Genomic DNA, 14,943 nt, shown 5'->3' on the forward strand with positions numbered 1-14,943 from the left:
GAAGGGTTGGGACCAGAGAATGAGAAGCAAGGGGCAGGGGAGGTTTCCCACTTCTGAAGCAGTGCCTCCCACAGGGTGAAAAAAGAAAAGGGTGTTGAGAATAAGGCAGGACTCTTAGGAGAAAATGTTAGCATTCCTCAAGACAACCCAAGTCACTAAGACAAGAATGGTTCCGGTGTTTCTTCCAAGAAAGGCAAGCATACACCACATTCCGAGAGCTTCCTGATGCAGCATAGGGAGAGGAAAGGAAGGAAGAGGTACTTACTGTTTGGATCTACGTTTTCACAGAGTTCTGTCTTTGCCTCACCGTTGGGTCTGTCACTAGGTTTGTGTGACAGCCGTGATGACATGGTGGCTGCTGTGACTACTGCCTTGAAGCTTCGCTTCCGTTTCTGGACATTGAGTTCAGGGTGGAAAATGATGATGTACACTTTCGGCATGTATAGCATCCCCAGCGCCACTGACGCACTTAGGTTCATGGAGATTGTAAGCGTGGTGGTTTGTATGTAGAGCTAGGAGAAACAACACACAAGACACTATTACAAATAAAATGACCGCAGAGGGAGTCTTAACACTTAACGTGATGTCAAGAATGACTATGGCTAGGAGAGAAAGCATAGCAATCACCAAGGGTTTCTGATTGAAAAAAAAAAAAAAAAGACAGGATGACTCTGAACATTTATTGGAGAGTTTATGCATATTTTTATTGTTCGAATGCCATTGGGAGAATCCATGTGCATGCTTGCCCTGGAGAAGTCTCCTACATAGAATTTCAGAGTAGACCCAGAATCAGATTTGAAGTACTTTTAATCAGAATGGCAATTGAATATGAAAACAGGCAGATCATGGAAATCTGTAAAACCTAGAGTAAGGGTTTTTATCCCCCATACTTACACAAAATGATTAAACTCTACATGACTTGTTGATACACAGAGACTCTAGGGCCTTGTGTGAAAAGTCATTATGTCAATATACACTGAGTGGCCAGTTTATGATCTCTGAATGCATAATAATCTGGCCACTCAGTGTGTACATATATATATTAGAGGCCCGATGCATGAATTTGTGCCTGGGTGCAGTCCGGCCAGCCTGGCCAGGGGGAGGGGACATGAGCGGTTGGCTGGCCTGCCTGCTGGTCGAATTCCTGGTCAAGGGGACAATTTGCATATTAGCTTTTTATTATATAGGATATACACTGAGTGGCCAGATTATTATGCGTTCAGAGATCATAATAATCTGGCCACTCAGTGTATATCAATATATGCACTTCCATCATATATAGTGTTTCAAAGGGGTTCACCTTCACTATACCTACAAAGTAGTGACTAAATTTCCCTGGAAAGTAAGCCCTTCTTGCTTAATTCTGATTTTAAAAATACCAACAGCAAGGGACCAAGATCTAGTTAATGTTGGCTTGTCCGGTTTTTTTACACTGACCAATTGCTAATAGGTTGCAAAAGCTCCTTCTGACATTGTTATTTGTGGTTTGGATAGTGACCAGAGCTATCCATGTCTCCTTCTGCTTCCTTGGGAATTCAGTCAAGCAACCACTCACTTACTATTTGATGAGTTAAATTCTTGTCTGGCCTACATTTGAAAAGGTGAAGGTTGAAGGGTGTAGAGAATTGTCAGATTAGTGAGGGAAAAACTATAGATGACTTGGTCCAGTTGTGTTTATAAAGTGCCCTGTCATGATCTGGAAGTGCCCCCACGATACATTTAGGAATATTTGCCTGGTACATGACTTATCAAAGCTATATGAAATGAGAGGTGATGGATGTGTTAATTAACTGGATTGTGGTAATTATTGTGCAATGGATCTTAAATCATCGTGTTGCATACCTTAAATATCATGTTCTATAACCTAAATATATACATAATTAATTTGTCAATCATTCCTCAATAGGCTGGATAAAAATAAACATCTTTAATTTGTCAATCATACCTCAATAGGCTACATATATATAAACAGATAGGTAGGCCGATAAATCAATTAAATTTTTTTAAAAAAGAGTGACTAGCTACCATAGTCTTCCATGTTAGTGGAAAGCCTAGTTCCTTGAGAACATATTGGTCATGATTTCCATCAACTTTGCCTTTGCATCAATCTGAGGATAAAATCCCCAACTTTAATGGATTCTACGAGGCCACGAATCATCTGCCCCCTGTCTACTTTACTGACCAATTTTTCACCACTATCCCCCACCTCCCTCTCCAGGGCACCATCTGAAGGGGAACTTGAAGATGCTGTGCTCACTCAACCATAGATCCTGCATTCGTGCACACGTGCAGTTTTACTTTATTCTTGTTTTCATTTGTTAGGAACGTTCCTCCTCTGCTGCTTAGAGCATCCAGCCAGGCTGCCTCCAGGGTTGGCCAGCTCCTTAATTCTCAACAATCTGTTTTCTTTATATCATTGGTTCCCATTTATAATTATACTCCCACTACGCTGATCACTTGACCATCTGTCTTCCCAACTAGGCCATAGCTCTAGGCCTGTGTCCATGGTGCAATTTGTATCTTCAGTGATGGCAAACAGTAGGCACTTAATAAATACATGATGAATGAGCTCATGTGTTTGTATGATAGACACTTTTTCCTACCTATGGCTGAGTGGTCAAACAGCCTTTCTCTAAATATACTGCAGAATTTCCATGTGACCTACTGGCTGCCTAGACCTTTCTGATCTTAGGATAGAACCTAGCAGATAGTAAGTACAGCAAGTCCTCAATGTTGTCAATAGGTTCTGCGACTAAGCAAAATGAAATATAAGGAAACCAATTTTACCATAGTCTAATTGATATACACAAGAGTTAAGCTCCTGTGGCATCTCATCAATGTTATAACAAAACGACATTGAGTGAAATGCTATTATTTAAGGGCCTGCTGTACTATGAAAGTATTGTAAAATAAGTAGAAAGATTGGAAGGCTCTGGTCTACAGGGATCCCAGAGGTATTGGTTTATAGGGATCCAACCCCATTAAATCCCAGGAGGGAAACTAAGTCACTGTTTCTTTGCTACTAAATGGGAGGCTCACTGTTGAGCTCTGAGTGTTCAGCCCAGTGTCAACTTTAGTACATTCCTTTAGCAAGTTGCAACACATTTATTTTTAGTCTCAGCTAATCTGATGCTTACTATAAAATGCTTAACTCTATTTCATCATGGGTACTTCACATCCTTTTATTTAATCTTCCTTACTATTTCTTTAGAGATGTAAAGGCATCGGTGTCCATGGAGGAAGGTCTTCCCCACCTGGTCAGTCCTGATGGCCTAGGCCTGTGGGAAGGATGCCAGGTGCCTTGTAATTCCTGTGGGTTTTGATAATTAAGCCTTAATTTTATCATCAACCCAAATGTTCCAGATCCAGCTTCTACTGCTTGGCTGAATGTGGCTTTCCTAATGTTCATCATGCATAATCCAGGTCATGCAACTAACGAGCTTTGAGGCAAGGGATTTGGAGTCCAGACAGCCAGGAGCTTTGCATAACATTCTTGAACAGTAGTTTTCCTAAAGTCTGATGCATAGAATGCATACACATATTTTCTTTGTCTCAGTTTCCTTATTTATAAAATGAAGATCATAATAGTTCCTACCTTATGGGGGTTTTGAAGATATAATTAATATATGAAGAGTGATTAGCAGAATGCCTCGGAAATAAGTACCCATGAAATGTCAGCTGCTAATATTTACTTCCTGGCTGATAAATATTTTTTAGGTTGTGGGGGTGTAGGTCTCAAGATAAGGCTTCCTCTGTACCTACTTTTATATATTTTGAATGTTTTATATATGTCTTATTGATTAACTAGGTTGTAATGTCTAAAACACCACACCTATTCATATCTTGTCTGAGTGAAGTATAGCAGCACATAGACTATCAGAGTACATACACAGGAGTGTACTTAATTCAGTGCCAGGCAGAGCCCATCTGAATATGCTCCATGCATTTTCTCATCTTGAACTAAAAGTTCATTGTCAGATACAGTGTGAATTCATATCATGAGATCCCAGTGTTGCTTTGTAAGTATATGTAGTTGAGTTCGCCTTGTCTAACTCTCAATTTCAAAGATCCTAAATAACGTATACACTTGCTAGATAGTGCTCATGAGCAAACGTTGAAATTTGCCAATTCTTCTGGGTAAGTTTCATAATCAGTTTACTTGAATATTATTTTGAGAGATTTCAAGTCATGCTGGTAATAATTTTAATAGTGACAAGTTTTAAACTGTAAAAATCAGAGTATTCTCACTATTGTCCAAAGAATAAAGAGAAAAAGAAAGAAAGCAAAGAAAAATTCACAAGGCCTGTAGATAAATATAAAACTAGAACTATCAGGAAAACACCAATTTCAGATTTTTGGGTTCATCAAAATGGTCTCATCATTTCTAATGATGTCCTTAATAAAAAGTCTGTACTATAAAAATTATCCAATAATATACTTATATTAATGAATTACCACCTTTAATTTATAAAATTAGCAAAATTCTGGGACTATTTGGTGGGGTCAAATCATTAATATGAGTTAACTAACTCATGACCACCTGCTGTCCATTCCCTCTTAGTTGTGTTTTCAGACAGGCTATGTGAGTCACACCATACTTTTCCACTATTTATGCATTCATCCACTTATCCATTCAGCATTTTTTATTGAGATACTGCTAAATAAGACTGCATTGACCCAGGCTTCAGGCACATTATGAAGATGGTAGGCATGATTTCCTTTGAAAATACAAATACATCCTGACGAGAAAGAGGTATTAGGGAACACTTTGAGTACAACACAAAGTTCATGTTTGCAAATATGTGATTTCTTCCACAAGAAACACTAGAGGAACACAGTCAACTGCACCCAGCTGAACCCAGCTGTGCGGGGATATATGAAATGCACACACACGCCGACGCCTCGAACATCTGCCAGCTCCCCCCCCTGCCGCAATTTCACCATGAATCACAAGCAGCAATCTGTTTGGCACCTGCTTCCATGAGCAAACATCAGGCTTTTTTATTTTTTAAGGTACAATGCCCCATTTATTGTGATACTTATATATTTCTTAGCCATCTAACATGTATAAAACCAGGCCACCTTTTTTATTAGATTCCTACCCGTTTTTAAAATGTCACTGATGATGTTCTTGAGTATGTGTCCCCAACCCATTTTTTCCATAATTTCTGTGTTTATTGCACAATATTGCACAGCATGGTGATTTTTAAAAACACATATGTCACCTTATAGCAGAACTGACTGGATAATGAACACAGTGTCTGCCACAAAAGTATGTGCTTATTAAATTCTGGTTGAGCAAAAACTTCTACACTTGAAGCAAGTATCAGGTATGATGAATATCCTTGGCATTCAACACTGTTTTAAGAAAAGCTCTTAGTCTTTTGTTGTTGTTAACTACTATTAATGTGCCTCTGGCCCTCCTTTCTAGGGTGGAGATAATAGTACCTACAAGGTTGTTGTTAGCATCAAACGGGCTCACAATTGTAAAATGTATATAAAGGTGCCCGGCATGTAGCAACCACTCAATCAGGGGTGTTAGTATCACCGGTTTATTTATTGGCTATAACATAAAATAACTTTTTTTTTTTTTGCTTTTTTAAATGCAATCTTAATACATTTAAAAATGATGATCTTCCTTATGGATTCCACTGAATGAAAGCCTGTTTTATGGAACAGCATCTCATTAAGTTGGCTTCTATTTTGTTTGAAAGTATACCCACACCATTATTTTATCTGTCATTGACTATCTTATGAGAAGTAACTAATTTTGTGTTCCCAAGTGACAGCTGAGAATTGGGACAAGAAGGCTTTATGCAGTCTTCAGGTGGGATGGGACAAGTTTCATAATTCTCATGACATCCCACAGTCTGTGAAATAAAAATAAAAAAATTATCTGATGCAGTCAAAAGAGGAAGGGTGCATTATTACTTGACAAATGTTTGGAACAGTCATGTGACTGCATGGAAATAAAAGTTCCTGGCAGTTAAGGCCACTATTTTCTATCTTTACCGCCAGAACCTCTTGCTTCCTAATTAGAGTAACCATATTTTTGAAAAATAAATACTGACACATGGCTGGGAATGCGACAGAATGTTCAAAATTGGGACTTTCTCAGTTATCCAGGGGTCAACATTCTGAAGGCTTTGCCTTAGTTATGAAAGGATACATGCTGATAAAAGGATTCAACATGATGATGGGGGGAAATGCTGTGTGTGTGTGTGTGTGTGTTTCAGGAAAGGGAGACTTGCATCTTCTAGAAGGATGGTATAATGAAAAGAACAAGATCTTTGTTTTCAGAACTGATTTCAAATGTTGGCCTTGGATAGTGGGTGGGTGACTTTGGGAAGCCACTTCGAGTGACAGACTGAAAATCCAAACCCTAGCAATTTGTTACAAGAGTGTCTGATATAAAATCCCACCTCATGTCACCCCTACCTCTGAGACCTTCTGTTCTGAAAATTAAAGGAAATCGTGTGTGAAAAGTAGTTGGCTCAGTGCCTGGTACATGGTGGGTGCTCAGGAAATGCAAGTGTCTTTACTAGAGTAGAAGGACCCAGCGTCTGCTTAGCCCTTCTATCTGTGAGTGAGTGGTGTATAAATAGATAGGTGATATACATAGAGAGATACACACATCAAATATGATGGGACGCACTCTGTGGACAGATGCCCAGTATAACATTATAGATAATGGAGGAGACTAGATGATTCTTACACAAGACCTAGTTCTACTGTGTTTTGATTTTCTCATTTAGTATCTCCGGGCAGACATGATATTAAGTCTGCAGACAATTACATTATTTACTTGGACGGATGTAAGACAAGTGCTCCAGGTGAATGCAAATCGGTTCTGGAACATGAGATAAGTGATTATGTCATGCTTGAAATCACCTACATCTCAGTTCTTTGCTCTCTTGACCAGAAGCCTGAGGCTGTCTCTCTTCCTACATAGCGAAATCAGAGATGCTGTTATTCCAATGGACTGCATCCTCGGGGAGTTGACTGTTCCACTCCCCGTGCCAGCCACCCTGATGCGCGGCAGGCCACTTCCATAGACAGTTGTAGGCAAATCACTTCTCATTGTTCTGGACACACACGGGCCCAGCCTACACACACTGATACTCAGAATTTCCTTCCTCCACCAGCCTTCTGACCCCTCAATTTTGATTTCATGTGTCTCCCCCTCCAACTGCAAGGTAGGAATGTTATTCTTTTCCACAGCTAACACTGGCACCATTTGCTCTGTTGTACTGTCTAAAGGGTTACTTACTGTTCCTTCTGGTTGGAGAGCCTCCCAGATGTTAGGTCTCTGCCGTCAGTGATTTAGCATATAATAAGGCAAAGCATTTCCCCCACAGTCAGCCTAGAGAGACACGCTTCTGCCAGATCCCATTGGCTACCTTGGAATCCTTGGCCATATTCATCAAGACCGAACCTAACAGCCTTTTTGTAGGAGGCAATTTCAGATTGTCTTATAATGTGAAAATGCTGGCTTGCTCCTCACTGGGGAATACACCAGGTAATATGCAATGATGTTCTGTATTACTTTGCAAGTAAACCAGTGGGTTAAAAAAAAAAAAGTCTGAACTAATTCTGTTTCTAAAGTTGTCATTTGAAATATCCCATTGGTATAAGAGCAAGGCTGTCTAGTTTTGCCAACTTTTAAAGTCATCTTTGTAGTTCTAATAACGATAAAAAGACAATAATCAAATAGAAATATTGATGTTAAATCAATAGCTAAAAGAAAGAGACAGTTCTTGCATTTTTTCCGGGCACATTTATTGTGTTTTAATTTGGACTTTCATTCATTAAAATTGGACCCAAGTGTGTCATTGATGAGAAGACAATGTCAGACCTACAAAAAGAACGTGTTCTGAGCTCAGCTTTCAGTGCCTTTGGCTTTCTGGTGAACTTGGGCAGGGTTTGATCGTCATAAGCATCCAGCTTTCTCTTATTGGCTTGGCTAGTATTTTTCCGGACTTTCTCTGTTCCTTTGGTCTGTGTCTCTCCCATCTTGCCTGTGAGCAATGGCAGCTCCCTCCTGTGCTTTGGGTTCTCCCTTTCCTCTCTTGTCTTTGCTCCCCTGCTTTTCTGCGAACACTAGTATGTCCACATGAGCTTGGAGGGGGGCACCCCCTAACCTTTGCCTTGCCTGCAGAAGGTGCTGAGATAGCCATCAGTCACTGTGCTAGGTGGTGCTCCTGGCTGCAGGGCAAACCACATTAACAGCTGGAAACCAGGCCATCGAATTGCCGTCCAGTGAAAACTGCGCTGACTCCCCATTAAGACTCCCAGATGTGTAAGGGTTTATGCCCCAAAGGAGCAAATAATTACAATGGGATTCCCCAGAAAAGTAGAGGCAAATGTTCATCCAGACTATGCCCCTGAATGGCACAATGAGGGCTCTGAGACTGGGCCGGGAAATAACACCCATCCCAGCAAGAGAGAGAGAAAAAGAGTGACTCAGGGTTTTACCTCCATTATAAGATCCATTTTCCTTTCATTTTTGTTTCCAAGCTCTAAAAAGATCCATTTCCTCCCCACTCACTCTCAAGGGCCTGCCGTCTGGCTCCCGTTTTACCTCCTCTGAGTCTGCCCTTTAAACCTTCCTAGACTCTTCGTCAGACCTGAGAGGTATTGTCCAGGTCTCATTTCTCCTTAAAACTCAATGCTAAAGTGGTTTAGGACTTTAAAGTTCTGGGGGGGGGGATTCCAGCTGTCCTACTGCATTAGTTCAACTGCTTCACTCTTTCGATGAAGATAAAATGCTTAACGTAGTCAAGGAATTCTCCAGCCCTAACTGGTTTGGCTCAGTGGATAGAGTGTCGGCCTGTGGACTGAAAGGTCCCAGGTTCGATTCCGGTCAAGGTCATGTACCTTGGTTGCAGGCACATCCCCAGTAGGAGGTGTGCAAGAGGCAGCTGATCGATATTTCTCTCTCATCTATGTTTCTAGCTCTCTATCCCTCTCCCTTCCTCTCTGTAAAAAAAATCAATTATATATATAACTCTCCAGTGCCCCCCTCTGCCTTCCTTTGTCTTCTCTGTGTCTTTCAAATGCACAATATTCTGGCCATCCTCAAGGCTCTCGCTCATCTGTTCTCTCTGCCTTAGATGCTGTTCTCAAGCACCTGTAGCTGGCTACCTCCTACCTGTCTTTCGGGTATCTGCCTCACTTCCTGGAGGAGGGCTTGCTTCTCTGACCTTCAGGTGCTTATTATGTCCTTATTCTCTTGCCTGCTTATAGAACAAATTATTTCCCTTCATTACAGTCATCACAACTTGTGATTATTCATTCATTTTAGTGTTTATTTAACAGTGTCCCTTCCCTAGACTGTCCCGAGAGGGCATGGACCGTACCTTTCCACTTACTGGCCATAGCTCCTGGAGCACAGGAAGTGCTCAGGTAGAGCCGCTGCTCAGGGAGCGAGTACAATCTAGCAAGGAGACACTGCGAAGCCAGGAGCAGTGGAGGGTTTGGCACGTGCACTAGGGTTGCGGTCAGTTCTGGACGAGGATGGGCCCCTGCTGCTTGCTGACAACTGGGGGATCTTGTGCACCTCGCTTCTCCTTTCGAAACTTGGAGGTTGATACTTAGGAAATGACGTGAGAAATGGCACAGAGCACTGGCCAGGAAGAGATGACCTGTAAGTGGGCCATCCTTCTTAAAATCTAAAGCCCTGGTCAGAATGCCGTATTGATAACATTCATGTCTGTGTAGCACCTGACAGTGTAGCCGTGTGCTTTGGCTCTGAACAATATTCGTTTCCATTTTCCCAGTACTTTTTCCTCCAGCCATTTTCATTGGCTTCCCTTCATCCTCCCGCCCTGTGACAGCACAGGCCTCTGGAGCAGCCAGGGCACTCAGAGAGAATAAACAGAGGAGACAAAACACAAAGATAAATGGTCCCATTCTGGTAACGGCCAGAATATTTTGTAGAAATCAGCACACTGGACTCTTTCATGTCCCTTGAATGTGCCGTGTTCTCTTCTGCCACAGGGCCTTTGCATATGACTTTCCTTTTCCCTGGAACATCCCTCCACCCCATCTGTCTAACCAAAACTAGCTAATACCACCCTGGTAATGAGCACTCCAGGCAATCAAAATGATTGTGTGTGTGATTTGTATCTGTTTCACCCACCAGGAAGCATGTGCATTTAGCTCACTGTTGTATTCCCAGAGCCTAGAACTGTGGGTGGCAAATATAAGGGACTTAATTGACACTTTAAGGAAGGAAGTCTTGGGCCCACAGAGATTCCATTTGGGATTTTTCACTCCATCTCTGCCATTATCCCAGAGAATAAATTCAGAAGGGTACCTGAGGGAAGGAGAGAGTGTGATGTTCCTGTGAATTTACATCCCGAGGGAGCACTTCCCCACCTGGCCTAAGGGAGGGACAGACTGTGTTGTCCTGGGGTTTGCCACCTGCATCTTCTAACCTCTCTTTCTTGTACTGATGAAACATAAAGCATAACTATCAATAATGAGTCCTTCAGAGCCTGCAGCAACAATAAAAATCAACAGTCCTGCCCCCTTTGGAGAAAAGGAAGCTTTTCTTTCAAAACCCTTGGGCCAACACCCAGGTTAGCATCTAATTATCTCCTCTGTGGAAAAAAATGAAATGGTTGCCATGACAACTCAGTGAAGAGTTCAGGGTGTTTAATTTTTTTTTTTTTTACAGAAAGCTGCTGACTTGGACTTAACTGAGATCATAGATGCATTTTATTTTGCAATTCTGAGCCCTCTAGGAGTTTCTCTGAATCATCAATAAATATCACTTTAAAAAAATTCACCTTCTTTAGAAAGTGTGATGGCTCATCTAGGGTAATGGTAATGAAGAGGGCAGCAGGAGACAGATGAGAGAGCTATTAGGAGGTGGAGATGACAAGTGGATGGAGTGGATGGGAGGAGTCAGGGTAAGAGAGGAACCAAGCCATGAGTCTGTGCATTCTATCTCCTCTTGTGCAAATGCCAGGATGTTATCCTAAACCATAGCAACATTGTACAAACCCCTGAGTGGCCTAAGCTCTCCTTAAAAAAAAAAAAAGTTTCCACCCCGCCCCAAGCAAGGGTGGACTGGCTATAGATCTTTGCAAGCAAAATGAATTGATATGAGCACAGCTGACTCCTGGGCCCCCTTCGAGAGTGCTGGGCCCAGAAATGTATACCAGCTTCCCCTCCTCGAACGTTACCCAAGGGAGCCCTGATCTAGCCTCAGCTACCCGGAGCCAGTTCTTCACCATCAATTCCTTTTATTGCTAAGATTTTCTCTCTTCAGGTCTCTACCCTGCATTTATTCCTATTTGGAATTCCTAACCTGCCCTTCTTAAAAAATCCACTTTCTTAGAAAGGATGAAAGAGATCCATAAATTGGTTAAATAATGGGCATATGAGTAAACTGCTATCTCTTTACACCAAGAAAATATTTGTTCATATATAGAGTCTTTAGAATTTAAGAAAAAATATTCTTAGATAAAAGTATTGTTTCATCAGACTCTTGAAATGAAACCACATCAAACTTTGATATAATTCTAAGAAAAGTGGATGAATGAGTCTTAAAACATAATCTTAAAGGCACAGTCTCCATTCAGTCTTGGCTCACAGGAACACCGGGCATTTTTTATGGGAACACGTATAAAACTGAAATGTCTACTTAGCGATGTCTACAGAGATGTCAGGCCCACACACAGAGAGCCCCACAGAAGGAGGTGTTTCTGAGGAGTTGCTGCTCCCTGATGCTGGTGACGTCAGCAGCCCACGGCTCTCGGCCAGTGGTCCTCTTTGGGAATTGCCCTGGCTGAGGGGTCTCATACAGCCTAAGGTTCCACCTCCTTCCCTAGGGAAGCCGCCAAAGAATGCCTGGGAGATGCTGGGGTAGGGAGGCTCAGCCCTTCGCCCCAGGAGGAGCCAGCTGTAAATCAAATTGCATTTTGTAGAGTTTTATATGAGTAGGGTCCTATAATATGCACTCTTTTCTGTTTTTCCAACATAATCATTTTGAGATTCACCCATATTGTTGAATGTATTTGTGGCTGAGTAGTATTCCATTGCATGGATTTACCACATTTACTTAACCATTCATCTGCCAATGGACACTTAGGTTGTATCCAGTTGGGGTTGTTATGAATGTCATATACAAGGCTTTCCATGTACATATTTTTCATTTTATGTTTCTTTGGGTAAACACATAGAAAATAAATGGCTGGACCATATAGTAGGTACATGATTAAAGGTTAAGAAACTACCAAGGAATTGCCCAATGTGGGAATCGATCATTTTACATTCTTTTCAGCAGCGTCTGAGAGAGAGTTCCAGTTCCTCCGAAGCCTCTTCAACACTTGGCATGGTCAGCCTTTTGCATGTTAGCCACTCTAACATGTGCAGGAAAATCTCATTCTCGTTTTAATTTACAATTTACTAGGAAGCCTAGGTACTCAGCAGATTTCCACGGGGTTATTTGCCACTTGTATGCCTTTGGTGACATGTCAGTTCAAATCTTTTGCCCATTTGTTTTTTATTGGCTTTTTCCCTATTGCTAAGATGTGAGAGTTTGGGATTCTAGACACAGGATCTGTATGAGATATATGCTTTGCAAAGTTCTTTTTTCCCCCCTAGTGTGTGGCTTATCTATTCATTCTCTTAATTCTGTCCTTTAAAGAGTAGAAGTTTTTAATTTTGGAAAAGTCCAATTTTTCAATTTGCTCTTTTATAGATGGTACATTTTTTTGTGATATCTAAGAAGTCTTTGCCTAATTGAAGGCCACAAAAAATTTTCTCCTATCTAGTCTAAATGTTTATGGTTTGGGGATTTATGTTTAGATCTATAACCCATTTGCATTAAATTTTATATATAGTACCAGGTACTGATCTAAGTTCATTTTTGGATATAAAAGTCATTCTAGCACAATTTGTTAAAAATGTATACTTTATCCAAACACCTTCCAAAGTGTGGGGAATGCAAGTTTGGTTCCTGTCTCAGTGAGATCTTGTCATTATGGAGCCAGCCAGGTTTTGATCAATTGTATAGGTTTATAAGCTAAGAACCAATCTGTTTTATAGGCCTTCAATCAGCATTAAACAAAAACAGGTGTCTCACTTATATAATGGTGTGTACTCTGTGTGAACAGATGGGGCTTCCAATAGGTGATCACTTTACTTCAGACAGGATGTGTGTTTATACTCTGCGAGGAGAATTCATGCCTGTTGATATTCTAGTTGCCATCAGGCTTGGTGCTATGGAACATTACATATGAGACTGATATCAGATAATCACAAACTGGCTATCATTGGCGTCACAGGAGATGCCTTTAAACGAATATTGCACTCTGCTTTAACTCAATACACCCCCCTTTCTCCCTCCTAGGATCTCCTATCCCATAGCTGTAAAACAGATATCTGTAAAATATTATGTCCTTCAAACTGCATGCTGTACACTGTACTCCGCACTGCAATGTTCCTCATTCCTTTGCATCCTGAGTATAAAGGTGTACTGCAAATTATGGGGAAGCAGCAATATTTATTTTTGCTCCTGGGGAAAACTGCCAACATTCAGCAAGTTTCAGCTAATGTTCACCTCGTTTCACTTGACTCAGAGCAGGTCTTGAAGGGAGACAGCTAGACAGAAATATGAGCAATTCAGACAAAGGGGTATTCAGTTACTAGTTGGAGGAAATGGAAGTACTTTAACTATTTAAAACATTTTGCTTTGCAGAAATTTTAAAATCTTTGCTAAAAATGCAAAGAAATGTTTGGTATCAAATGCCCCAACATTATGTTTATTTTAAATGTTAGTGTTAACATTTTTAAAACTTCCTTACCTTATTATATTTTCATAAATTAAAAAAAAACACACAAAACAAAATAAAACTGCTGAAATTCATGTAAACAGAAAGGGATGGGAAATTACTGGAATAATTCAAAGACTCAAATTGAATCTAGGTCACATATTTTACAGTAACCATTTGATGATTTCATTTTATTTGGTGTTTGCCATTCTGTGGACTATATTATAAACAATAATATGGATTTTCCTAAGATACGTTATCACTATTTACAGAATCCCCCCCCCCCCCATCCCTCCAAATGTTCCCTTTAAACTGTCTATGCAGCATTTATCACAGAGGGCATCATTAATGTTTTTTACATTAGCTCTCTCTCTAAAAATTGACTGTGAGTCCATTTCACTGGCTTTCGTACATTCCTGTTCCGGGGAACTCTTGCTGTGGCTCACTTTTGTTGGCTGTCACAGATTGAATGAGTGACAAGATAAGATGAAGCAAACCAAAATTATCACCAGCTTCCATCTAGGCAAAAGGCTACAAAATATGACCATGGAGCCAATCTTCATTTCTCAAGATCAAATAGTTCAAGTTTCACACAATCAAATGTTTTTCCCTCCCTTACTTTTAGAAAAGTCTCGATTCAAAAGACATATAGTGTGCATTTATTGTGGGCCTTAATACTCTATTGTCTAAAAGTATTAGGAATTTATTGAACTAGGTCTATAAAATTTCACCATGAGAATGAGCAAGGCTTAAAACGTCAAAGATTCATTTACATTTTAGGCTATGGATGTGTACACACATACACGTTCTTCCTTCATGAGGTCATAAGGAATGCCTTTTGATGCACATGCACTTAGGAATTATAGAGGAACATAGACCAAATAGTGTTTTTCATCCTTTGCAATTCTGGCTCAGTCATTGTTTTATGGTTGAAGTCCTTGGTGACCTAGCAGGCATGGGGACACATACCTGGGGGCAGAATGGTTTCCCAGAGCCTCACCTCATTATTTAGTGGGAGTGACCTCTGGAGAAATGAGTGGTTGCTGTAACTGCCAGCCTGGTTAGTATACCGAGATCAGTCCTCCTGTTCTCATGGGTCAGGGGTGTCCCTCCTCTCCCATCCATTGCCACAATGGACTCTGAGGCTTTCTGAAGCACA

At 40.8% G+C, this 14,943-nt stretch overlaps 1 protein-coding gene across 2 annotated transcripts in view; it reads right to left on the reverse strand.

The window, feature by feature from the left end:
- The window catches only part of GRM7 (glutamate metabotropic receptor 7), a 734,510-nt gene that overhangs the window by 12,930 nt on the left and 706,637 nt on the right, over nucleotides 1–14,943 (reverse strand). For both annotated transcript variants that reach the window (XM_054729938.1, XM_028161218.2), the window contains exon 9: nucleotides 266–512. In XM_054729938.1, coding sequence (XP_054585913.1) covers nucleotides 266–512 — 247 coding nt within the window. The remainder of the gene's footprint in view (nucleotides 1–265; nucleotides 513–14,943) is intronic.

Source organism: Eptesicus fuscus, chromosome 18 (assembly GCF_027574615.1).
Source record: "Eptesicus fuscus isolate TK198812 chromosome 18, DD_ASM_mEF_20220401, whole genome shotgun sequence".
Classification (NCBI taxonomy): domain Eukaryota; kingdom Metazoa; phylum Chordata; class Mammalia; order Chiroptera; family Vespertilionidae; genus Eptesicus; species Eptesicus fuscus.